Source organism: Coregonus lavaretus, assembly GCF_964263955.1.
Source record: "Coregonus lavaretus genome assembly, contig: HAP1_SCAFFOLD_2228, whole genome shotgun sequence".
Classification (NCBI taxonomy): domain Eukaryota; kingdom Metazoa; phylum Chordata; class Actinopteri; order Salmoniformes; family Salmonidae; genus Coregonus; species Coregonus lavaretus.
Window position 1 is genome coordinate 31,582 of NW_028163433.1, and position 25,016 is coordinate 56,597.

Sequence of the window (25,016 nt, forward strand, 5' to 3'; positions counted from 1 at the left end):
CCCCAGTTCAATGGGCATGACACCACATGACTGTAAGTCACAACACAACTGCTTGTACTGGTTAGACCGCGCTCAGGAAGTATGCTCTGTTCTCTTATTGTGCAAGTTAGTAGGAAACTGATTCCGTCTTGTCCCTTTTCAGCAATCTACGTTGTATTTAGTCAGGTAAGTCATTCAATAATAATTTAACAAGTAATATTTTATTATTATGATATATTTTTTCAATAATAACCTGGTTATTGAAATATACACTCAGGTTGAACGACGGACGACAATTAACATTTTCAGTTTAATTTACAGCAGAACCAACTTGTGCTCATCAAAGTCAAACGTTTTCATGGATAAGGTTGACTTGTGGCCTTAGAAGATCACCTGTCATGTGATGTAAATAGTTGCCCAATCACATTCAATGAGGGTGTAGGCTTCACGACACAGGTTTGTACCAAAATATGTACTTACCGCTCAACTATTGTGATATCCGTTGGAACAACTGTTATGACAAATCTATTGAATGTAACACTTTCCCTTTAAAAACTCTTGAGCTGACAAAAAAAATGAATTGGCAGGCTAGAGGCTGTTTAAACCTCTCGAATAAAACAAAAACTACAAGTATGACTGGTTGCTGTGATTCAAATGCTGTGCGTTTATACTACTGTACGATGATCGCGATATTGCCCTCCAGTGGATATATACAGTATTACATGACAGTGTGATAACAGTCCATGCTAAGTATTTATTGGCTCAGAGAGGGTGTTGTCATGTCAACCGCTATACACGGAGTTCCGTGTGAGGTAGAGTGAACTGGAAGATACCGTTTAACTCATCTGTTCCCGGGGAGAATCCAAAAATATGTATGTGGTCCTCTGTAGCTCAGCTGGTAGAGCACAGCGCTTGTAACGCCAAGGTAGTGGGTTCGATCCCCGCCCCGGGACCACCCATACACAAAAATGTATGCACACATGACTGTAAGTCGCTTTGGATAAAAGCGTCTGCTAAATGGCATATTATTATTATTATATTATTATTATTATTATTATTATTATTATTATTATTTCTTTTCTAGGACATCAGCCTCCCAGACCTATTAAAAGGTCAAATACAAAAAAACGTTATCAATAAATGTGCGTGTGTTTGTCTTATATGGACACAAGCTGTACCAAACGAAGTGTCTGGGACCTGTGAGTGTTGTGACCGTGTCGGCAGAGAGGGCTGACACTACAGTGAAATTCATGGAACTAGTGCCTCAAAATGTGACATTTGAATTGAATAATTACTCGTAACTTCATAATACATTTGAACAGTATAAGACAAATAATCCTTGATATAAAATCATGAACCCTCTGTTTGAAAGAATATTTGTAAAGGATTAGAAGGGTTGAAAAGCATTTTATATTGCCCTCCATTGGATATATACATTATTACATGACAAAATTATTATTATGATGATGTATTTGAGCCTGTGCTGTGCCATTTCAGTAAATCACAGATATGGACCAGTTCACTATTCTACAGCTCCCAAGCGTTCTGTGGATATGTGTTTCCTAGTTTATTCTTCATGACCCTCTCTAGACTTTATTTTTATCCGGGCAAATATAGTCTGTCAGCTTTTAGGTGAATTTCAGGATGAAGGTAGACAGTAGGTGCAGTATAGTATATTTATACATGTTAACAGTGTAGCCACAGAAATATCATTATATTTACAGGCACTGAGGCAAATTTTACACATATTTAAATAGATTTTTAAACAACTGATGTGAATTCACTTTGTTTGTGTGAATAATAATAATTCTTTAATATTTGTTGTTGTAAATAATCCGAAGTGTTTGTAACTGGTTTAGGTGTTGTGCCTAGCTTCCACCACTCCAGTCACATTCCCGTTACCTTCAACTTTCTCTGATATGGCTTGAGAGATATCAAAGTGACACTTTCCTTTTGAGGAACTTCCTCCCTGGTGACACTTTCCTTTTGAGGAACTTCCTCCCTGGTGACACTTTCCTTTTGAGGAACTTCCTCCCTGGTGACACTTTCCTTTTGAGGAACTTCCTCCCTGGTGACACTTTCCTTTTGAGGAACTTCCTCCCTGGTGACACTTTCCTTTTGAGGAACTTCCTCCCTGGTTTGGAAACCAGGTTGTGGATGGTGTGTTTAAGGTTAATCAAGTATTTATGACCTTACACTTACAACAAAACTTATTTTACTTCAATATCAAGTTTAAAAAAAAGAAGAAAACAGCATTGTGCTAGAGGTGACGTTCAGATATCTGACTTTAAATAGATGTTATTTCTGTTTTGGAATCTGTACTTTTACTTTTCCACAGTAAAACAGCACTGCCTCTAAAATGAGTCTCTCAGGGGTGAATGAGGGCGCTGACGCAAAAAGGTGTATCTTTGAGGACAATGGCGCTGTAAGCGAAGCTGAAAGGTGAGTGCAAAAGAGACTTTAAAATGCTACTTTCCCAAAATGCCTCGCTGCAACAAGTTACATTGTTAATGTGTCTAACTTTATTGAATGACGCTATTCTTTAATAACTTGTTTATATTCATATTATAATCATTAAATTAAAGTCTCTGTTGTGCCATGTCTATGGATCCACCTTACAACTTCAGAGACCAAGACATTTCTACTGAACACAGGTCAGAACATGAATTGACTGGTTAATTGATACTCCTCCTTAGACTTTCCCACTGAACTAGTTCCTCCATTGATAGTTCAGCTATAGAAGCACAGACTCAGTATTCTTACACCCCTGTTGGCCTGAGTGTTCTGGTATGTGTTTATCTTACAGGGCCCATCAGGAGAGACCAGTCTCCCCTGTCCCCAGCTGTGTGTCCATGAAGAGTGACTGGTCTATGGATGATCCTCTCTTGTTCCGGCCAGAGAGACCAGTCTCCCCTGTCCCCAGCTGTCTATCCATGAAGAGTGACCGGTCTATGGATGCACCTGTAATAACAGAACCAAAGTAAGCTGTATAAATGTTTCCAGGGCGGCAACAATGTTAGCGGGGTTGGCAGGTGGCCTAACGGTTAGAGAGGCGAGCCAGCAACTGGACGATTGCCAGTTTGAATCCTGGGTGTGACGGTAAAAATCTGGCGGGAAGTGAGCTGGAAACTGGAGGGTTGCTGGTATCAAATCCTAGATGCCACATTGCCTGCCATTGTGTCCTTGAGCAAGGCACTTTACAACTGCTTCCAGGGGCGCCCAGTGTAGCAGCCCCCTGCTCCAACAAGAGTCATGACAGAAATGATTGGCAACCTTGATAAAGAGTGTATAAAATAGATTATACAAATACTGAGCTGCATTGTATACAAAAAAAACATTGGAAAATTATATTATATTATACTAATACAATTGTTCAGAGAAAGAGATTTTCTTTAACAAGTAATATTTTTTCTCTAAAAAATATAGGGGTCAAAGTTATTGGCACCACGGTTTTTAATACTCCGGCACCCTCCCGTTGCGAGGATAATGGCCCTGAACCTTTTTCTAAAATGTTTTATGAGATGTTTTATCACATACTTCTTTTGAGGCCAAACCCACCACTGGTGTGGATGGCCAAAGAGCTCTATTTTTATGTAATCTGACCATAGCACCGGTTCCAATCCAAGGGCTGTTGAGTCAACTCCATAGCACCGGTTCCAATCCAAGGGCTGTTTAGTCAACTCCAAGGGCCTCATTTATAACTGTTGCGTAAATTTCACACTAAATATCTGCGTGCGCTATTTCTGAAAAGAATACGTACAGTGGGGAAAAAAAGTATTTAGTCAGCCACCAATTGTGCAAGTTCTCCCACTTAAAAAGATGAGAGAGGCCTGTAATTTTCATCATAGGTACACGTCAACTATGACAGACAAATTGAGAATTTTTTTCTCCAGAAAATATCATTGTAGGATTTTTAATGAATTTATTTGCAAATTATGGTGGAAAATAAGTATTTGGTCACCTACAAACAAGCAAGGTTTCTGGCTCTCACAGACCTGTAACTTCTTCTTTAAGAGGCTCCTCTGTCCTCCACTCGTTACCTGTGTTAATGGCACCTGTTTGAACTTGTTATCAGTATAAAAGACACCTGTCCACAACCTCAAACAGTCACACTCCAAACTCCACTATGGCCAAGACCAAAGAGCTGTCAAAGGACACCAGAAACAAAATTGTAGACCTGCACCAGGCTGGGAAGACTGAATCTGCAATAGGTAAGTAGCTTGGTTTGAAGAAATCAACTGTGGGAGCAATTATTAGGAAATGGAAGACCTACAAGACCACTGATAATCTCCCTCGATCTGGGGCTCCACGCAAGATCTCACCCCGTGGGGTCAAAATGATCACAAGAACGGTGAGCAAAAATCCCAGAACCACACGGGGGGACCTAGTGAATGACCTGCAGAGAGCTGGGACCAAAGTAACAAAGCCTACCATCAGTAACACACTACGCCGCCAGGGACTCAAATCCTGCAGTGCCAGACGTGTCCCCCTGCTTATGTCCAGGCCCGTCTGAAGTTTGCTAGAGTGCATTTGGATGATCCAGAAGAGGATTGGGAGAATGTCATATGGTCAGATGAAACCAAAATAGAACTTTTTGGTAAAAACTCAACTCGTCGTATTTGGAGGACAAAGAATGCTGAGTTGCATCCAAAGAACACCATACCTACTGTGAAGCATGGGGGTGGAAACATCATGCTTTGGGGCTGTTTTTCTGCAAAGGGACCAGGACGACTGATCCGTGTAAAGGAAAGAATGAATGGGGCCATGTATCGTGAGATTTTGAGTGAAAACCTCCTTCCATCAGCAAGGGCATTGAAGATGAAACGTGGCTGGGTCTTTCAGCATGACAATGATCCGAAACACACCGCCCGGGCAACGAAGGAGTGGCTTCGTAAGAAGCATTTCAAGGTCCTGGAGTGGCCTAGCCAGTCCCCAGATCACAACCCCATAGAAAATCTTTGGAGGGAGTTGGAAGTCCGTGTTGCCCAGCGACAGCCCCAAAACATCACTGCTCTAGAGGAGATCTGCATGGAGGAATGGGCCAAAATACCAGCAACAGTGTGTGAAAACCTTGTGAAGACTTACAGAAAAAGTTTGACCTGTGACATTGCCAACAAAGGGTATATAACAAAGTATTGAGAAACTTTTGTTATTGACCAAATACTTATTTTCCACCATAATTTGCAAATAAATTCATTAAAAATCCTACAATGTGATTTTCTGGATTTTTTTTCCTCATTTTGTCTGTCATATTTGACGTGTACCTATGATGAAAATTACAGGCCTCTCTCATCTTTTTAAGTGGGAGAACATGCACAATTGGTGGCTGACTAAATACTTTTTTTCCCCACTGTACATAAAAAAAATATGGATATTTATCAACTTGGCGGTGACAATAAGACCCTTTATTTGCTGTATGATTAGGAACTATTGGAATTACACCGTGGCAGTTTCTATAAAGATCAGCAATGGCAAATCTGATCACATTTCTACAGAGGAGTGGGCAGAATGTTTTGATATTTTGTATTGGCTTTTTCAAGCTAAACATGCATGCTGCCTATAATCAATCAATAAATCTATCAATCAATCAATCAAATCTTATTTGTCACATGCTTTGTAAACAACAGGTGTAGACTAACGGTGAAATGCTTCCTTATGGGCCCTTCCCAACAATGCAGAGAGAAAAACTGAAAAATGATAACACAAGGAATAAATACACGATGATAACTTGACTATATCAGTGGGGAACCGTAAGAGAAGGCCTAAAAATTGATCAAATAATTGTTGTATTTTTAAAATATACACTTAGTTTTTAATTTCTATTTAATGTCAATCTTTTCAATTACATTTCAATGGTTTTCTGATTATTTTATTATTTTGAATGATATTCTGATTTAATGTCTTCAGTTTGTTGGAGAGGAAAGGGTTAACGTTGAAGATAAAAAAAATTCAAAAATAGATCCAATCATGATTTCTGTTGTCATGATTGGGGCCTGCTGGCTTATTAGGTCAGAGTGAATGAGATGCTTTATTCTTTTGCTGTGTGTGACTGGCCGTGCTTTTCGGTGCCTTCAGAAAAGTATTCACACCAGTTGACTTTTTCCACATTTTGTTGTGTTAGACTGAATTTTAAAATTGATTAAAATTAAGATTTTTGGTCGCTGACCTACACACAATACCCCATAATGTCAAAGTGTAATTATGTTTTTTGAAATCTGTACAGATTAATTAAAAATGAAAAGCTGTAATGTTTTGAGTCAATAAGTATTCAACCCCTTTGTTATGACAAGCCTAAATAAGTTCAGGAGTAAAAATGTGCTTAACAAGTCACATAAGTTGCATATTATTGCATCTGTGTGCAATAATAGTATTTAACATGTACCCCACACATACAGATCTTTGTAAGGTCCCTCAGTCGAGCAGGGAATTTCAAACAAAAATTCAACCACAAAGACCAGGGAGGTTTTCCAATGCCTCTCAAAGAAGGGCCCCTATTGGTAGATGGGTAAAAAAAATTGAAAATCTCTTTGAGCATGTTGAAGTTATTAATCACACGTTGGATGGTGTATCAATACACCCAATCACTACAAAGATTCCAAACTCAGTTGCCGGAGAGGAAGGAAACCGCTCAGGGATTTCACCATGAGGCCAATGGTTACTTTAAAACAGTTAGAGTTTAATGGCTGAAACTGAGGATGGATCAACAACATTGTAGTTACTCCACAATACTAACCTAATTGACAGAGTGAAATATTCCAAAACACGCATTTTGTTTGCAACAAGGCACTAAAGTAATACTGCAAAAAATGTGGCAAAACAACTAACTTTTTGTCCTGAATACAAAGTGTTATGTTTTGGGCAAATCCTATACAACACATTACTAAGTACCACTCTCCATTATTTTCAAGCATAGTGGTAGCTGCAACATGTTATGGATATGCTTGTAATCGTTAAGGACTGGGGAGTTTTTCAGGATAAAAAATGTACTGAATGTAGCTAAGCACAGGCAAAATCCTTGAGGAAAACCTGGTTCAGTCTGCTTTCCACCAGACACCGAGAAATGAATTCACCTTTCAGCAGGACAATAACCTAAAACACAAGGCCAAATATACACTGGGGTTGCTTACCAAGAAGACAGTGAATGTTCCTGAGTGGACAAATTACAGTTTTGACTTAAATCTGCTTGAAAATCTATGGCAAGACTTTAAACTGGTTGTCTAGCACTGATCAACAACCAATTTGACAGAGCTTGAAGAATTTTGAAAATAATAATGGGCAAATATTGTACAATCCAGGTGTGGAAAGCTCTTAGAGACTTACCCAGAAAGACTCACAGCTATAATCACTGCCAAAGGTGATTGTAACATGTATTGACTCAGGGGTGTGAATACTTAGGTAAATTAGAGATTTCTGTATTTCATTTTCAATACATTTGCAAACATTTCTAAAAACATGTTTTCACTTTGTCATTATGGGGTATTGTGTGTAGATGGGTGAGAAAAAATATAAATTTAATAAATGTTGAATCCAGGCTGTAACACAACAGAATGTGGAATAAGTCAAGGGGTATAAATACTTTCTGAAGGCATCTTATTTGTGTGTTAACTCTTCATTGTCATAAAGGCCATTGAGGAAGGCTGAAACATCAAGCTTTTTTAAATAGTTGTCTAAATTAGGCCTGACCCCATTTAGTCATTTGGTTGTTGGATGATTGTTTGGTTGATAGGTTCTTGGTCGGCCGAGATTATTTAGCCGCAAATAGATGTGTTTTATTTCATGGCACACAAGACACCTGTCTATTGCCTGACTCAGTGTTACTAATCCACCGAGGAGGCCGCGGGGATGCCACAGTCCAAGAAGAGGAGTAATGGCTAAAATGCACAAGGCACGTCTCTCTCCAGAATACGCTCTCGTGCGCCTACATTGTTTCATAACTTCATTGTGTGAATTGTTTGCCCTTTTTGATTGTTGGGGTCCATCAATTCCCCATTACATATATCACCAGTAGTAGCCTACATTTCCTTTAATTCGCATCATTTCTAATCTACAATGTTTGTTTGGTTAAGGTCATTTTCTGTTAATGCATTCAATATATTATTATTACGTTTACCGTTTCTCGTTGTCGGAGTGGACACGTTGTTTGCAAAGCTTACAACCTATGCTACACTTGTGAGAAACAAGTTTTGATTTATTTCATTCCGTTTTACGAGTTTTGTCCATTTATTAATTGTCTTTTGTGTGGAGTGCTTCTGTCAATGTTGAGTAAGGACGCGCACCTGATTATGCGTATAGAAGTAGGCCTAGGTTACCTGGCCTGCACGCAAATGTAGGCCTTAACTCACCACCACTAATGAGCTGTGGCGCTTCTCAAAGTCATTTTTTCTTCACCTCAAACAGCACGTAAACAAAGTCTGTTTTTTTTTGAATCTATTGAGAATGACGATAGTTCCTCAAAATTCCTCAATTGAAACATATTTCCAGCTCTCTCCCTTTCGATAACCACTTGGCATGAAAGGGAAAAATGTAATGCTCTGATCCAGTGGAAACGTCATAAAATACCTGATTACTTCTTATCCCTTGCGCAAATAGCCTACAGCTGTGTCTTTCCCCGGCTCACTGGGAAACTCTGAGGGCCCAGAATAATTTATACAACGTTGCAAGTTTGCTAACGCGAGCTTCGTGCCGGACACAAACCACCAAGAAATCCCACAAAAATAAATACAATTGTTGTCTGAACATTTGGCACATAATAACGGCACAATTACCGGAATGAACCACTAAGTTAGCTAGCTAGCCTGACGTCCTCGCATGGGCAACAATGAACCACTAAGCTAGTTAATGTGAACCTACTAGGTTATGTCGTGGTAATTATTCGAATCGAAGGAGAGACTTTTAGATTTCCTCAAAACGATTGAACTTTATTAATTACTGCAGTAATGGAGCGTTAAAGGTCACCCAATGGTGTCGAGTTAAAAGCCCAAATAAACTAGGATTCGGTTACAACTCTGTATAGTCTTTCTGAGTCCTTGTGACGAAAAAACAGATACGTGAAATTATACAAAGGTCCACTGTGCTCTCATGCAACAGACATCAAGATTTACATGGCGCCAAATATCTGTCTCTAGTTCATTTACTGCTTGTTTATACAAAAATACTAATGCAACATAGGATACTAAGCCCTTTACTCAGAATAATGGAGTCCAGTATTCATCTGCCATATGGGATAAATCAACTTGAGATTGGGTCTCCCTGGCACCGACAGACAGGCACACAGACACTAGTCATGGAATGGAATGTTATCTTATCACCAAGCCATCGTAAATCGACTGTCAGAGTTCAATCTCAGAGGCTCATCCCAGTTCCACACAGACACATGACAGCTATATATTGGGCGGCAGGTAGCTTAGTGGTTAAGAGCGTTGTGCCAGTAACCGAAAGGTCGCTGGTTCTAATCCCCGAGCCGACTAGGTGAAAAATCTGTCGATGTGCCCTTGAGCAAGGCACTTAACCCTAATTGCTCCTGTAAGTCGCTCTGGATAAGAGCGTCTGCTAAATGACCAATTTATTTTTTATTTATATAAACCCTATTATGTCACCTCTCAGAAGAACAAGACTGTACTAATATAGGAATACATTCTAATTTAAAAGTAATGTGATTGACATAATGTTGTAATTCTACGACATTCCCCCATTTTGAGACTTAGTCTCAACTTAAAAGATAATTACAACTTGAAAAAAAACATTAATAAAAATAAAACATCAAAAAAACGTCTAACTCAAACATATCGGAAAAAACTAGTATATTACCATTGTAAATTGCCATCCGTTGGGTCATTGAATTGTTTACCTCAACATAAAATATCCTTAATTGTAAATGATATACACATTAAAATATCGTTAAGAAATTCTCAGCAATCTAAGTCGGAGTACATTTTATCAGTACGAAGCAAAATCATTATGTTGATACTGAGCACCCTCCCATTGGTCAATAACTATTTCCATAACACCATCTGTAGAAACTAAAATTAGCATATCTTGTTGGACAAATCAAGGTAGTGATTCCCAGTTTAAGTAAAATGTATTCCGTTTGGTGCCTAATGAACATGACCCAGTATTAACATTATCATCAAACATTTAATTTGGTAATGGATACACAGTTGAAGTCGGAAGTTTACATGCACCTTAGCCAAATACATTTAAACTCAGTTTTTCACAATTCCTGACATTTAATCCTAGTAAACATTCCCTGTCTTAGGTCAGTTAGGATCACCACTTTATTTTAAGAATGTGAAATGTCAGAATAATAGTAGAGAAAATTATTTATTTCTGCTTTTATTTATTTCATCACATTCCCAGTGGGTCAGAAGTTTACATACACTCAATTAGTATTTGGTAGCATTGCCTTTAAATTGTTTAACTTGGGTCAAACGTTTCGGGTAGCCTTCCACAAGCTTCCCACAATAAGTTGGGTGAATTTTGGCCCATTCCTCCTGACAGAGCTGGTGTAACTGAGTCAGGTTTGTAGGCCTCCTTTCTCGCACACACTTTTTCAGTTCTGCCCACACATTTTCTATAGGATTGAGGTCAGGGCTTTGTGATGGCCACTCCAATACCTAGACTTTGTTGTCCTTAAGCCATTTTGCCACAACTTTGTAAGTATGCTTGGGGTCATTGTCCATTTGGAAGACCCATTTGCGACCAAGCTTTAACTTCCTGACTGATGTCTTGAGATATTGCTTCAATATATCCACATAATTTTCCTTCCTCATGATGCCATCTATTTTGTGAAGTGCACCAGTCCCTCCTGCAGCAAAGCACCCCCACAGGATGATGCTGCCACCCCCGTGCTTCACGGTTGGGATGGTGTTCTTCAGCTTGCAAGCCACCCCCTTTTCCTCCAAACATAACGATGGTCATTTTTGCCAAACAGTTCTATTTTTGTTTAATCAGACCAGAGGACATTTCTCCAAAAAGTACGATCTTTGTCCCCATGTGCAGTTGCAAACTGTAGTCTGGCTTTTTTATGGCAGTTTTGGAGCAATGGCTTCTTCCTTGCTGAGCGGCCTTTCAGGTTATGTCGATATAGGACTTGTTTTACTGTGGATAGAGATACTTTTGTACCTGTTTCCTCCAGCATCTTCACAAGGTCCTTTGCTGTTGTTCTGGGATTGATTTGCACTTTTCCCACAAAAGTACGTTCATCTCTAGGAGACAGAACGCGTCTCCTTCCTGAGCGGTATGACGGCTGCATGGTCCCATGGTGTTTATACTTGCGTACTATTGTTTGTACAGATGAACGTGGTACCTTCAGGCGTTTGGAAATTGCCCCCAAGGATGAACCAGACTTGTGGAGGTCTACCATTTTTTTTGGCTGATTTCTTTTGATTTTCCGATGATGTCAAGCAAAGAGGCACTGAGTTTGAAGGTAGGCCTTAAAATACATCCACAGGTACACCTCCAATTGACTCAAATTATGTCAATTAGCCTATCAGAAGCTTCTAAAGCCATGACATCCTTTTCTGGAATTTTCCAAGCTGTTTAAAGGCACAGTCAACTTAGTGTATGTAAACTTCTGACCCACTGGAATTGTGATACAGTGAATTATAAGTGAAATAATCTGTCTGTAAACAATTGTTGGAAAAATTACTTGTGTCATGCACAAAGTAGATGTCCTAACCGACTTGCCAAAACTATAGTTTGTTAACAAGACATTTGTGGAGTGGTTGAAAAACGAGTTTTAATGACTCCAACCTAAGTGTATGTAAACTTCCGACTTCAACTGTAGGTCAAATAGATTAGGATCAGTTTCACTCTCAGGGATCACCCTCTCCATTCACCAGGGCATGCTGAGAATAGTGTCAACATCTTTAGTTCACACAACTTCTCTACCCATGTCACAATTAGCATAACAACAGTCAAAACAATCAATCCCTAATACATTAATTGCTTCACTCATATAGTTATTAACATACTAACAACTTACTCAAATCAATCAGTCAGTTTCCAAATCATAATCAAAACCAAATTAATTAATTCTTAGTGATTCACATTGGTCCTATCACTCAAAGTTAAAACCTTCAACACATCGACACTGGCAGAATGCACATTTATATTAACATACAGTATAATTATCCATAATTCTAGTATAAACTCCCTCATTACAATTATAATTACAGATCAGTATCACAATGCATTCTTAGTCTAAATTACTATAAATGTAGCAGTGTGTTGACCTCCTCAATCAACCTGATAACACAAATTACAATCCAAAATCAATTACGGGCACAGTTGACCAACCCCTTTCTTCCCCCGGCACTCAATCTTCTGGCGTCTCTTCATTGTGTTCTTCAGATAGCGGCAGGTAGCTTAGTGGGTAAGAGCGTTGTGCCAGTAACCGAAAGGTCGCTGGTTCTAATCCCCGAGCCGACTAGGTGAAAAATCTGTCGATGTGCCCTTAAGCAAGGCACTTAACCCTAATTGCTCCTGTAAGTCGCTCTGGATAAGAGCGTCTGCTAAATGTATAATAAAATAAAAAATAAAATAAAAAAAGATAGCTTCATAGTTCAAAGTGGATGGCTCAGGAATAATCTGATTTTTCCCAGACAGACTAATGTCTCACCACAATGCCTATTATGTGTCGTCCATTGCCAACCAGTATACCAGCAACGTTACATTACATACTCCTGATAGAAAAGGCATGAGAGAAAAAGCAGTTGATAGCTTCGATTGGATGCTGGTCTCTCGGTAGAAGTGGTGCAGGACAGGACGGTATTGAACGCCATTTCTTTTTGAGGTCCACACCGTTCTCTGCTGAATTATCCCTGCCATGCATCAAGACACCATTTCTAGTCACCTTCACCATAAGAGAGAGAGAGAGAGGACAGATCAGAACAACAGTTTAGTTCAGTTCATTTCTGATTCAAGAAATAGACAAGCATAGACTGTATGACAAATTATTACTTTTACCAATATTCTTAATACCAATTTCTAAAACAAATGTCAAAGAAAATAACAACACATTCTGTTGAATTTTTTTTCTCAAATTGGCTTATACTCCCCTTATCACACTGTCAACTTCACCGCAGAGTCACAGGATCAGGAAGTTAGACCACTAATCCTTAGGGAGTCATCTTGATTATCCAGCAGACCCAATCTGGTGAGATTTGTATCGAAACAAAACAGAACAAACAACACAACAATACACTCCTTCCTATATCACTCGATACACTCCCCCTATCACTCAAGGTGTGTAAACTTAAATCCAAAAACTTAAAAGGACTGGTAATTCCCCCATTTTGACACAACTCACAATGTGAGTAATGTGAGAAAAAACAACAACACTACTACTGGTTTAAAAAACAAATCGAATAAGAATCACTACCCTTAATAACGCCAAACAGTCATAGGAAAATAGACTTAAGACAGCCTACCCTTAATGAAAGGCATCGCCCTCTCCTTCTTCCCGTGGGTGAAACACAAATAGGACTATGAACTATAAACTTCATCCTAATTATCAGTATTACAAAGAACCCTCAAATCAGTATCACATATGACCCTTAAATCATCACCCAATGTCTATTGGCTTTCCAGTGAGGGCGATCAAACCACACTAGAATGTCAGGACAGAGGTCAGAGGTCATTCAATCCCTTCAAAGAAGTGTTGCTTTCTGTATTAGACTAAGAATTTGAAAAACAGTCAAACATTTCACACATTTCATATCCCAGGGTTACAGTAAGTTTCTTCAGTACATTTCTTATCAAAAGATTTCACGTGTTTAAGTCAACTCCGAAAATAAAAACTTCAGAAAATGCCACGTTGTTCCCCTTTAAGATACTTCGGCACTAACCCATAGACATAACCGGTAAATTGTGTGTGTGCACTGGTGTGTGTGTGTGGGAAACCGTAGGTCAAAAACACACACATAAACAGGCCTTACTTATCTGGGAGCCCCTTCTACGGACTAATCTGGATACTTGTATACTTATAAAACTACCGAATTTCACTAACTGCTCTCCCCAAGACCACAGACTCGGGGAAACATTCCAAAGAGAGATAATGAAACCCCCATTCTCCTGGAAGAGAAAGTGTACATGTCGTCAATATTAACTATACTACATCTGAATCAGAAACCCAAACGTTTTAATTACAAACAAAACATGATGAAGATCATTCCACTGCACTCCCTCTAATCAGACATCGTGTGTTTTAAACTACCCCATCGTTTCACGTATCCTTGATTTAGCATACGAGTAACAAATCACTCCCGTATATGACTGGTCTCCCTTTTCAATAACCATGTAAAATTATCCCGGTATCGTTACCGGACCCATGTCCAACGACATACACTACCGTTCAAAAGTTTTGGGTCACCTAGAAATGTCCTTGTTTTAGAAAGAAAAGCAATTTTTTTGTCCATTAAAATAACATCAAATTGATCAGAAATACAGTGTAGACATTGTTAATGTTGTAAATGGCTATTGTAGCTGTAAACGGCAGATTTTTAATGGAATATCTACATAGGCGTACAGAGGCCCATTATCAGCAACCATCAGTCCTGTGTTCCAATGGCACGTTGTGTTTGCTAATCCAAGTTTATCATTTTAAAAGGCTAATTGCTCATTAGAAAACCCTTTTGCAATTATGTTAGCACAGCTGAAAACAGTTGTGCTGATTAAAGAAGCAATAGAACTGGCCTTCTTGAGACTAGTTGAGTATCTGGAGCATCAGCAATTGTGGGTTCGATTACAGGCTCAAAATGGGCAGAAACAAATAACTTTCTTCTGAAACTAAACAGTCTATTCTTGTTCGGAGAAATCAAGGCTATTCCATGCGAGAAATTGCCAAGAAACTGAAGATCTCTTACAATGCTGTGTACTACTCCCTTCACAAAACAGCGCAAACTGGCTCTAACCAGAATAGGAAGAGGAGTGGGAGGCCCCAGTGCACAACTGAGCAAGAGGACAAATACATTGGAGTGTCTAGTTTGAGAAACAGACGCCTCACAGGTCCTCAACTGGCAGCTTCATTAAATAGTACCCACAAAAAACACCAGTCTCAACGTCAACAGTGAAGAGGCGACGCCGGGATGCTGACCTTCTAGGCAGAGTTGCAAAGAAAAAGCCATATCTCAGACTGGCCAATAAAAATAAAAGATTAAGATGGGGAAAAGAACACAGACACTGGACTTTTTCTTTGCAACTCTGCCTAGAAGGTCAGCATCCCGGCGTCGCCTCTTCACTGTTGACGTTGAGACTGGTGTTTTGCGGGTACTATTTAATGAAGCTGCCAGTTGAGGACCTGTGAGGCATCTGTTTCACTGTTGACGTTGAGACTGGTGTCTTACAGCCTGTTTGAGTTCAGTACTACTCACTTTCACTCGCAGACTAAAACAAAGAAATAACCTTTCTCAAACAACGTTCTGTTGTTTGAGAAAGACTAAAACATCACCCACGAATGATTCGTAGCTGGAGACTACGAATCATAAAATTAATAGGTTAAATTAATAGGTTAAGAAAAAACTAACTTGACAACTTTCACAATACTAGATTTCTGTTGTAGCCTTGTATTATCATGCAATAATGAATACCCATGTTTAGTCTAACAATTGTGATCAATCGCCTATCTGCTATTATTAGAATTAATCAGATTTAGGTAACTGTCTCTTCTGATTAGGCCACAGGCAATAAAACAAACACTTGCTGTTTTTGGACAAGCATATATTCAATTTATATCCGTAGCATTACTATTCAATTTAGTGATTGAAATTACGACCCCATTCTTAGTACGGTCCCCCATTCTTGTTGAATAAGTGAGTCTTTCAATTTGAACCAAACAAGCTGCTAAATCTTCCAGTTTACATCGTAAAGCAAACACTGGCAGCGGTATCCGTCTAAGCAAAACATACCAATAGTTGAATTACAATCAGAAACCCCGATTTTAGTCAATACCATAGACCCAATTCTATTGAAATGACAAAGAAATCCCGCAAATAACCCAATTATAATGGTTTGTTGTCTGAACATCTGGCACATAATAACGGCACAATTACCGGAATGAACCACTAAGTTAGCTAGCTAGCCTGACGTCCTCGCATGGGCAACAATGAACCACTAAGCTAGTTAATGTGAACCTACTAGGTTATGTCGTGGTAATTATTCTCATCGAAGGAGAGACTTTTAGATTTCCTCAAAACAATTGAACATTATTAATTACTGCAGTAATGGAGCGTTAAAGGTCACCCAATGGTGTCGAGTTAAAAGCCCAAATAAACAGGATTCGGTTACAACTCTGTATAGTCTTTCTGAGTCCTTGTGACGAAAAAACAGATACGTGAAATTATACAAAGGTACACTGTGCTCTCATGCAACAGACATCAAGATTTCCATGGCGCCAAATATCTGTCTCTAGTTCATTTACTGCTTGTTTATACAAAAATACTAATGCAACACAGGACACTAAGCCCTTTACTCAGAATAATGGAGTCCAGTATTCATCTGCCATATGGGATAAATCAACTGGAGATTGGGTCTCCCTGGCACCGACAGACAGGCACACAGACACTAATCATGGAATGGAATGTTATCTTATCACCAAGCCATCGTAAATCGACTGTCAGAGTTCAATCTCAGAGGCTCATCCCAGTTCCACACAGACACGTGACAGCTATATAAACCCTACTATGTCGCCTCTCAGAAGAACAAGACTGTACTAATATAGGAATACATTCTAATATAAAAGTAATGTGATTGACATAATGTTGTAATTCTACGACAGTTACATCTAGGCTACATATTGAACTTCAATCGTCTCAGGCCAGTGGCACAACATATTCATTTATGGTTAGATGAGAATCACCGTCATAATCAGGTACAGAGAATGAAGTCAAAACGCCCAAATCCCCATCTTAGGAAAGGGACGATTTAAGCAAGATAGCTACTGCAGGACGTCAACACAAGCAGACCAGAAACAGACATGTTTTTCTGACAATGATGCCATTTTGCTTAGGATGATGATTTGACTGGTGTGAAGCCAAATCCAAACTGGCCTCCCTTGGGGGGAACGTTTTTCTGCGCCAGGACAACCCACAGTTGAGCTCAGCTCAACGCTGATTGGCTAATTATTGTATTTAATTTTTTTATCAAGGGAGGCCAATCGATGAAATGCTACGGCGGCAACGCGTCATACTCTTTTGGTCCAGACAGCATCAGATACATGGGACACACATACCTTCGCTCTAATGATTTCTCCTGTGAGATTCAGCCGCTTGAGAATAGACAGAAAAGTATGAAAAGTATGAAAACACAGAGAGACGAAATATATATATATTTTTTAATCATTTGTATTTTGGTGAAATATTTGGGGAAGCCAGGCTTCCATGAATACACCACCATATACCATATATAAAAATGTATGCACACATGACTGTAAGTCGCTTTGGATAAAAGCGTCTGCTAAATGGCATATTATTATTATTATTATTATTATTATTATTATTATTATTACACGCCACTGGTCTCTTCTACTTGCTCAACAGCCAATATGTTTTATTAGGACAAGTAAACTCATTAATGAATTACATAAATTGTAAAATAAAAACGTATCCTACACCATGATTTCTTCCATTAGTAAAAAGTGTGTTGAAAACTAATTTCTATAGTAGATTTGACGTGGTAAACGAGGATTTCAGTTGTACGGCATGCTCGTCAAATAGATAAATCACCCTTAGTCTGCTCAAGAAGCAAGATTAAACACAACGCTGATAATACTCACCGGAGGGTGATGACGGTTGCAATTTACGATCAGCTGTGCGAGTGACTTTAGCGCGTATTGATGTTTTTAACGAGAGATCAGCTGGCAATAATTTAAATGGCCATCAGTGGTTGGCCCATGGATGGCTCCCTATAACAAGAAAACAAGACTTAACCTCTTAATTAACCTAAGTAACCTCTTATTTTGTCCACAGAGTCCAATATGAGAAACTAGAGGTTGAGTCTACCCAGAATCAACAAACGGATCTGAACTCCATATTTAGGGTGGGCTGGCTAATCACCGTTTTTTAAAATAAAAACATACATATAAATTAACACACCAGCGTACATTTAGTTTTTGATGAACTCATTCTCAGTATTTTGTGTGTTTTGTCTTCATATAAATACTGTATTTGCTGTCCATTTTTTTATTTTGGTCCATTTCAGGTGCTTCAAGGTCGTGTCATTGTTTTGGTCAAACGTGAGTTGAAGAAGTTCAAGAGGATTCTGAATGAAGTTCAGAGGGAAGATGAGAAAGTGGTGGATGCTGAAGATGAGAAGCAGGAGAGCAGTGCCAGAGAGGGGGCTCTGAAGATCACGCTGCACGTCCTGAGGAAAATGAACCAGAAGGAGCTCGCTGACACACTGGAGAACAGTAAGACCGACCATTCATGTCTACAAAGGTGTAACATACCAAGACCTCTACAATTTTCCTGTCATTCACAAGCAATTTACATGTCCACAGGAAAAAAAACAGTAGAATAAGTTATAATATATTCTCCATTGAAACTTTGACTTTGTTGTAACACGTTAACATGGATGATCTGCATTGTCAGGTCTTCTGGGTAACCTTGTTGCATGTCAACAAAAACTCAAATGCAATCTGAAGAGGAACTTTAAGAATGTGTTTGAGGGAATAGCCAAGCAAGGAAATCCAACCCTTCTCAATAAGATCTACACAGAGCTCTTCATCACAGAGGGTGGAAGTGGGGAGGTCAATAATGAACATGAGGTGAGACAGATCGAGGCAGCATCCAGGAGACCAGCAACACAAGAGACGCCAATAAAATGCAGTGACATCTTTGAACTTTTACCTGGACAAGACAAAGAAATCAGATCTGTGCTGACAAAGGGTGTCGCTGGCATTGGAAAAACAATCTCTGTGCAGAAGTTAATTCTGGACTGGGCTGAAGGAAAAGCAAATCACGATATCCAATTGATATTTCCACTTCCTTTTAGAGATCTGAATATGATGAAGGAGAAGAAATACAGCCTGATGGAACTTCTTCATCACTTCTTCATGGAAACCAAAGAATCAGGAATCTCCAACTTTGACAAGTACAAGGTTCTGTTTCAAATCAAATCAAATCAAATCAAATTTTATTGGTCACATGCGCCGAATACAACAGGTGCAGACATTACAGTGAAATGCTTACTTACAGCCCTTAACCAACAGTGCATTTATTTTAAACAAAAAAAGTAAGAATAAAACAACAAAAAAGTGTTGAGAAAAAAAAGAGCAGAAGTAAAAAATAAAGTGACAGTAGGGAGGCTATATATACAATAGAATAAAGTGACAGTAGGGAGGCTATATATACAGGGGGGTACCGTTGCATAGTCAATGTGCGGGGGCACCGGCTAGTTGAGGTAATATGTACATGTGGGTAGAGTTAAAGTGACTATGCATAAATACTTAACAGAGTAGCAGCAGCGTAAAAAGGATGGGGTGGGGGGGCAGTGCAAATAGTCCGGGTAGCCATGATTAGCTGTTCAGGAGTCTTATGGCTTGGGGGTAGAAGCTGTTGAGAAGTCTTTTGGACCTAGACTTGGCACTCCGGTACCGCTTGCCGTGCGGTAGCAGAGAGAACAGTCTATGACTAGGGTGACTGGAGTCTTTGACAATTTTGAGGGCCTTCCTCTGACACCGCCTGGTATAGAGGTCCTGGATGTTTGTGTTTGATGGTCTGGATGAGTGTCGACTTCCTCTTGAATTCGAGAACAACGAGAGCTGTTGTGATGTCACAAAGTCGACGTCAGTGGATGTGCTGATGACAAACCTCATCAAGGGGAATCTTCTTCCTTCTGCTCGTCTCTGGATAACCTCCCGACCAGCAGCAGCCAATCAGATCCCTCCTGAGTGTATTGACCAGGTGACAGAGATACGAGGGTTCAATGACCAACAGAAGGAGGAGTTCTTTAGGAAGAGATTCAGTGATGAGGACATGGCCAGCAGAATCATCTCACACATAAAGACATCAAGAAGCCTCTACATCATGTGCCACATACCAGTCTTCTGTTGGATCTCTGCCACTGTTCTAGAGACACTGTTGGGTGACGCACAGAGTGGAGAGATGCCCAAGACTCTGACTCAAATGTACAAACACTTCCTGTTCTTTACCACACTGCACAAAAAACGAAAATATCCAAAGGTACCGGAGAAAGTTGAGTCAGATTCACAGATGAAAACAGATGAGGAGATCATCCGGAAACTGGGAAAACTGGCTTTCAGACAGCTGGAAAAAGGGAATCTAATATTCTACGAGGAAGACCTGAGAGAGTGTGGCATTGATGTCACAGAAGCTTCCGTGTACTCAGGAGTGTGCACACAGATCTTCAGAGAGGAGAGTGGGCTGTACCAGGAGAAGCTGTACTGCTTTGTTCATCTGACTATCCAGGAGTTTCTGGGTGCTGTGTATGTGTTTGTCACATTCCACAACGACAGTTTAAATCTAATGGCAGAACCTGAAACCACCGACAGAAAACTTCAGATGTCTGAAGACAAACCTACAACCATCCTCCACAAGAGTGCAGTGGACAAGGCCTTACAGAGTGAGACGGGACACCTGGACCTGTTTCTCCGCTTCCTTCTGGGTCTCTCGCTGGAGTCCAATCAGACATTCCTACGAGGCCTACTGACACAGACAAGAATCAGCTCACAGACCAATGAGGAAACAGTCAAGTACATAAAGGAGAAGATCAGGGAGAATCCTTCTCCAGAGAGGTGCATCAATCTGTTCCACTGTCTGAATGAGCTAAATGACCATTCTCTTGTGGAGGAGATCCAAAGCTACCTGAGATCAGGAAGTCTCTCAGAAGCCAAACTCTCCCCTGCACAGTGGTCAGCTCTGGTCTTTGTGTTGCTGACTTCAGAAGAGGAACTGGATGTGTTTGACCTGAAGAAATACTCCAGATCAGAAGAATGTCTTCTGAGGCTGCTGCCAGTGGTCAAAGCCTCCAGGACAGCCATGTAAGTGTAGATTAATAATATTCTATTTTGAAGTAGATGCAGCTTCCATAAAGGAATTTAAATACTAAAATCTAAAGTTGACTTCAATATTCAGGTTACACCCATAATTGATAATAACAACAAACATCCCATTATTGAACATTTACTGATTATGATTTGTTTTATATCCTTTTAAGAAGAATGTTGAACTGTTTTCCCATTATCTAGGCTGAATGGATGTAACCTCACAGAGAGATGCTGTGAAGCGTTAGCCTCTGCTCTCAGTTCAAACTCCTCCAAGCTGAGAGAACTGGACCTGAGTGACAACGACCTGCAGGATTCAGGAGTGGAGCTGCTCTCTGCTGGACTGGGGAGTCCACACTGTAAACTGGAGACACTGAGGTCAGTATTTTCCTCTTTGTGTAGTGATCTTGGAGTAAAAAAAAAGTGTCTTAGATAGCAGGTAATACTTTGAAAGGGTGAGCACAAATAAGTCATTTTGAGAATTAAATTTTCCTTTCTGTAGGATGTCATTCTGTTTAGTCACAGAGGAAGGCTGTGCTTCTCTGGCTTCAGCTCTGAGGTCAAACCCCTCACACCTGAGAGAGCTGTACCTCACCCACAATTACCCAGGAGCCTCAGGAGTGGAGCTGCTCTCTGCTGTCGTGGAAGATCCACAATATAAACTGGAGAAACTCAGGTAAACACTAGAAGTCCTATACAACTAAATATACAGATTTTTTTTTTAGACATTAGATATAATAAGGCAACAGCCAACCCTCTCTGTGCTCAAAAAGAAAACCTTATATTATTAAGTTGTATTATTAAATTAAAATGTTATATTATTTACACTTGCAGCAGAATGTATCTTGAATACCTTTGATTTTTCGCCATGTCCACAAGGAGACAATTATTTATATAAATTGTTTTGCATCAAATGAGGTCTGGTTTATTTAAAATGTTGTCAAAATAAGGCCTAGGATTTCACTTGTCTAAAATCCAAAAAATTGTGTTTCTTCTTCTGATTCCTCAGTGTGGATCATAATTTCGAGTGTTGGTTAAAATCATCACTTAAGAAATGTAAGTCTGGGTGTAATGGGAGGTGGTTTGGAACACTGCTTATGACAAGACTTCATGCCTACTTCAACCTACTTGAACAGTCAAAATCATGTTCTTCATTCAATTGGATGATATTTGGATGAAAACAAGATCAAAGTAGGATGACCAAAGTATGAACAATTACTGTTTCTTCTACATTGATAAAGTTTGATCATAAAGTCACTGGTTCCTTCCCCGTGTCAAACACTTGGATTCAGAAGGTGGGATTATTAAGGGTGTTTTTTTTAAACATAACCGTAAAGCCTCTCATTTGAATACACCAATGGTAACGTCTTATTCTCTTACCTAATTTAAATAAGTACCGCCTTGTAACCAACATCGCAGAGGGGCGTGGTTTACACACCCTAAATATCTAGTCTACTAGGGCCAAAATTTGACTGTATGGTGTCAACAAATATAATTAGAGGTTTCCCCTATTCATCTATGGCAAAGATACAGTACTTATAGGTCTTCATCTGTGTCTGGTGTTAGCTGGCTAGCTAGGTCTTCATCTGTGTCTGGTGTTAGCTGGCTAGCTAGGTCTTCATCTGTGTCTGGTGTTAGCTGGCTAGCTAGGTCTTCATCTGTGTCTGGTGTTAGCTGGCTAGCTAGGTCTTCATCTGTGTCTGGTGTTAGCTGGCTAGCTAGGTCTTCATCTGTGTCTGGTGTTAGCTGGCTAGCTAGGTCTTCATCTGTCTGGTGTTAGCTGGCTAGCTAGGTCTTCATCTGTGTCTGGTGTTAGCTGGCTAGCTAGGTCTTCATCTGTGTCTGGTGTTAGCTGGCTAGCTAGGTCTTCATCTGTGTCTGGTGTTAGCTGGCTAGCTAGGTCTTCATCTGTGTCTGGTGTTAGCTGGCTAGCTAGGTCTTCATCTGTGTCTGGTTTTAGCTGGCTAGCTAGGTCTTCATCTGTCTGGTGTAAGCTGGCTAGCTAGGTCTTCATCTGTGTCTGGTGTTAGCTGGCTAGCTAGGTCTTCATCTGTCTGGTGTTAGCTGGCTAGCTAGGTCTTCATCTGTCTCTGGTGTTAGCTGGCTAGCTAGGTCTTCATCTGTGTCTGGTGTTAGCTGGCTAGCTAGGTCTTCATCTGTCTGGTGTTAGCTGGCTAGCTAGGTCTTCATCTGTGTCTGGTGTTTAGACCTGCCTAAAATAAATAATGGACTTATTGTGATGGTGTATATTCAATTGATTTATTGACATCAGCGGCTTGTGTGTCTGGGGGGCCTGGAGATATGTCAATTGACGGTCAATTACCGTGAGACCGGCAGTCTTTTTTGCATGACAATAACCAACAAAATGACATGACAGCCCTAGCTACAGCTCGACATAGACCGACAAAAAACAGCGATATGGCCCTCGGTGATATTTTCTGTCGACTTTTATTAACTAGATTGATAGCCAGAACAACAATGACTAGCTGACTACGGATTCTGATTTGTCCGAATACTCCGGCCCACCCTTAGTATCCAGAACTCACCCTGTAATGTTTAGTTTTTAGTTGATTTGTGTATTCGGAAAAATTGGCTTGAGATAATCTCACTGTGTCCATGTTGCTTGACACGGGCGTTTACAAGAACCGCCAGTCAAGGTGAGCAACCCCGCCCACTCAGTCTGTCTTTCCAGACTTCCTGGTAGTTTGACATGACAGGGAAAAAGTACTTTTTAAATATTATGGCTGATGTTTTAGTCACTCAAAAGTCTGGGATTCAGAATTACTTGTTCTGACCTTTTAACATAGCACTCCCAGATTTGAGGTGAAATTGAATTGATAATTTTTTTTGTTTTTCTGTCAGATGCCTGTGAATTGACACTGGATCCAAACACAGCATTCAAAAACCTCTCTCTGTCTGAGGAGAACAGAAAGGTGACACGGGTGGAAGAGGAGCAGCCGTATCCTGACCACCCAGATAGATTTGAGAACTGGGATCAGCTGCTGTGTAGAGAGGGTCTGACTGGACGCTGTTACTGGGAGGTGGAGTGGACGGGGCACGAGGTCCATGTTGGTGTAACATACAGCGGAATAGGAAGGGAAGGAAGGGGTCATGACTGTGGGCTCGGATACAACAACAAGTCCTGGACTCTTAGTTGTAATAATGATATTTACATTGCCAGGTACAATAAGAAGCCCATAACCGTACCTGACCACGCCTTCCGCTCCCACAGAGTAGGAGTGTATCTGGACTGGCCGGCCGGCACTCTGTCCTTCTACAGCGTTTCCTCTGACACAATGACCCACCTGCACACATTCCACTCCACATTCACTGAGCCCCTCTATCCGGCGTTTAGGATCTGGTACTGTGGCGCCTCTCTGTCCCTGTGTCTGCCCCAGTGAATACAAATAAAGCGCAGTATTTAAATGACAAATTAACTGTATGTTTGACAACCCAAACCGAATCTTGCGGGAGCTCTGGCCTCCGGCCAGTAACATTTTGAATGTTTCCATCTGTCACAAGTTTAATTGAACTGTAATGCACTTTAAAAGCTTAGATGTAGTTTGCGTGTATCCGTTGTGCACTTATCAGGAGTATTTGTATTAGTTATTAAAGTATCGAACTGTCATCACTTTGTATCAGTATTTTGAGTTCAGTTATATGCTGCACTGTAGGAGTATGTAAAAATTGTTGTCCTGGGATTTGACATTTTGAGTTCTAGATATTTAAGTTATTTAAAAGAGCCTTGTTTTGTAGTGCAAACTTTGATGATGCAACAACAATTTTGTGTGTGAAGATTCTGACATTAAACCTGAGTTTTATTCTTGGATTGCTGATTCGCTCATTCCTGCCTGCCTGCACAGCAAAGTCAATTAATTAATTTAGCTGTGGATTTAAAATACAATGAATGTTATGTGTTGTATCAATGTAAAACTACACCACAAAGGAAGATTCCTTAAAAAAAGAAAAACACATTCACTCAATCAGCGAGAAAGAGAGATGCAGGAGGGGTTGGGGAGTAATGTAGTGATGTTTGCGA

At 40.0% G+C, this 25,016-nt stretch overlaps 1 protein-coding gene across 1 annotated transcript; it reads left to right on the top strand.

The window, feature by feature from the left end:
- The first annotated feature begins 346 nt into the window (after positions 1-346).
- On the top strand, positions 347-24,806 carry LOC311118152 (NLR family CARD domain-containing protein 3-like). The gene is made up of 12 exons (XM_084193013.1): positions 347-435; positions 2,318-2,421; positions 2,607-2,633; positions 2,786-2,959; positions 17,943-18,012; positions 18,175-18,382; positions 18,564-19,072; positions 19,671-20,974; positions 21,182-21,355; positions 21,480-21,653; positions 21,987-22,033; positions 23,840-24,806. Exons 2-12 carry the CDS (start codon positions 2,339-2,341, stop codon positions 24,376-24,378), a joined length of 3,309 nt encoding a protein of 1,102 aa, XP_084049139.1. The 5' UTR covers positions 347-435; positions 2,318-2,338; the 3' UTR covers positions 24,379-24,806.
- The last annotated feature ends 210 nt before the right edge of the window (positions 24,807-25,016 follow it).

What these genes read in the sequence shown, in the direction of transcription:
- LOC311118152 (XM_084193013.1), top strand. Translation starts at nt 2,339, where the DNA reads ATGAGTCTCTCAGGGGTGAATGAGGGCGCTGACGCAAAAAGGTGTATC. An exon ending in ATCTGAACTCCATATTTAGG is followed by an intron (nt 18,013 to 18,174) that starts GTGGGCTGGCTA and finishes GGTCCATTTCAG; the next exon opens with GTGCTTCAAGGTCGTGTCAT. An exon ending in TATAAACTGGAGAAACTCAG is followed by an intron (nt 21,654 to 21,986) that starts GTAAACACTAGA and finishes CTGATTCCTCAG; the next exon opens with TGTGGATCATAATTTCGAGT.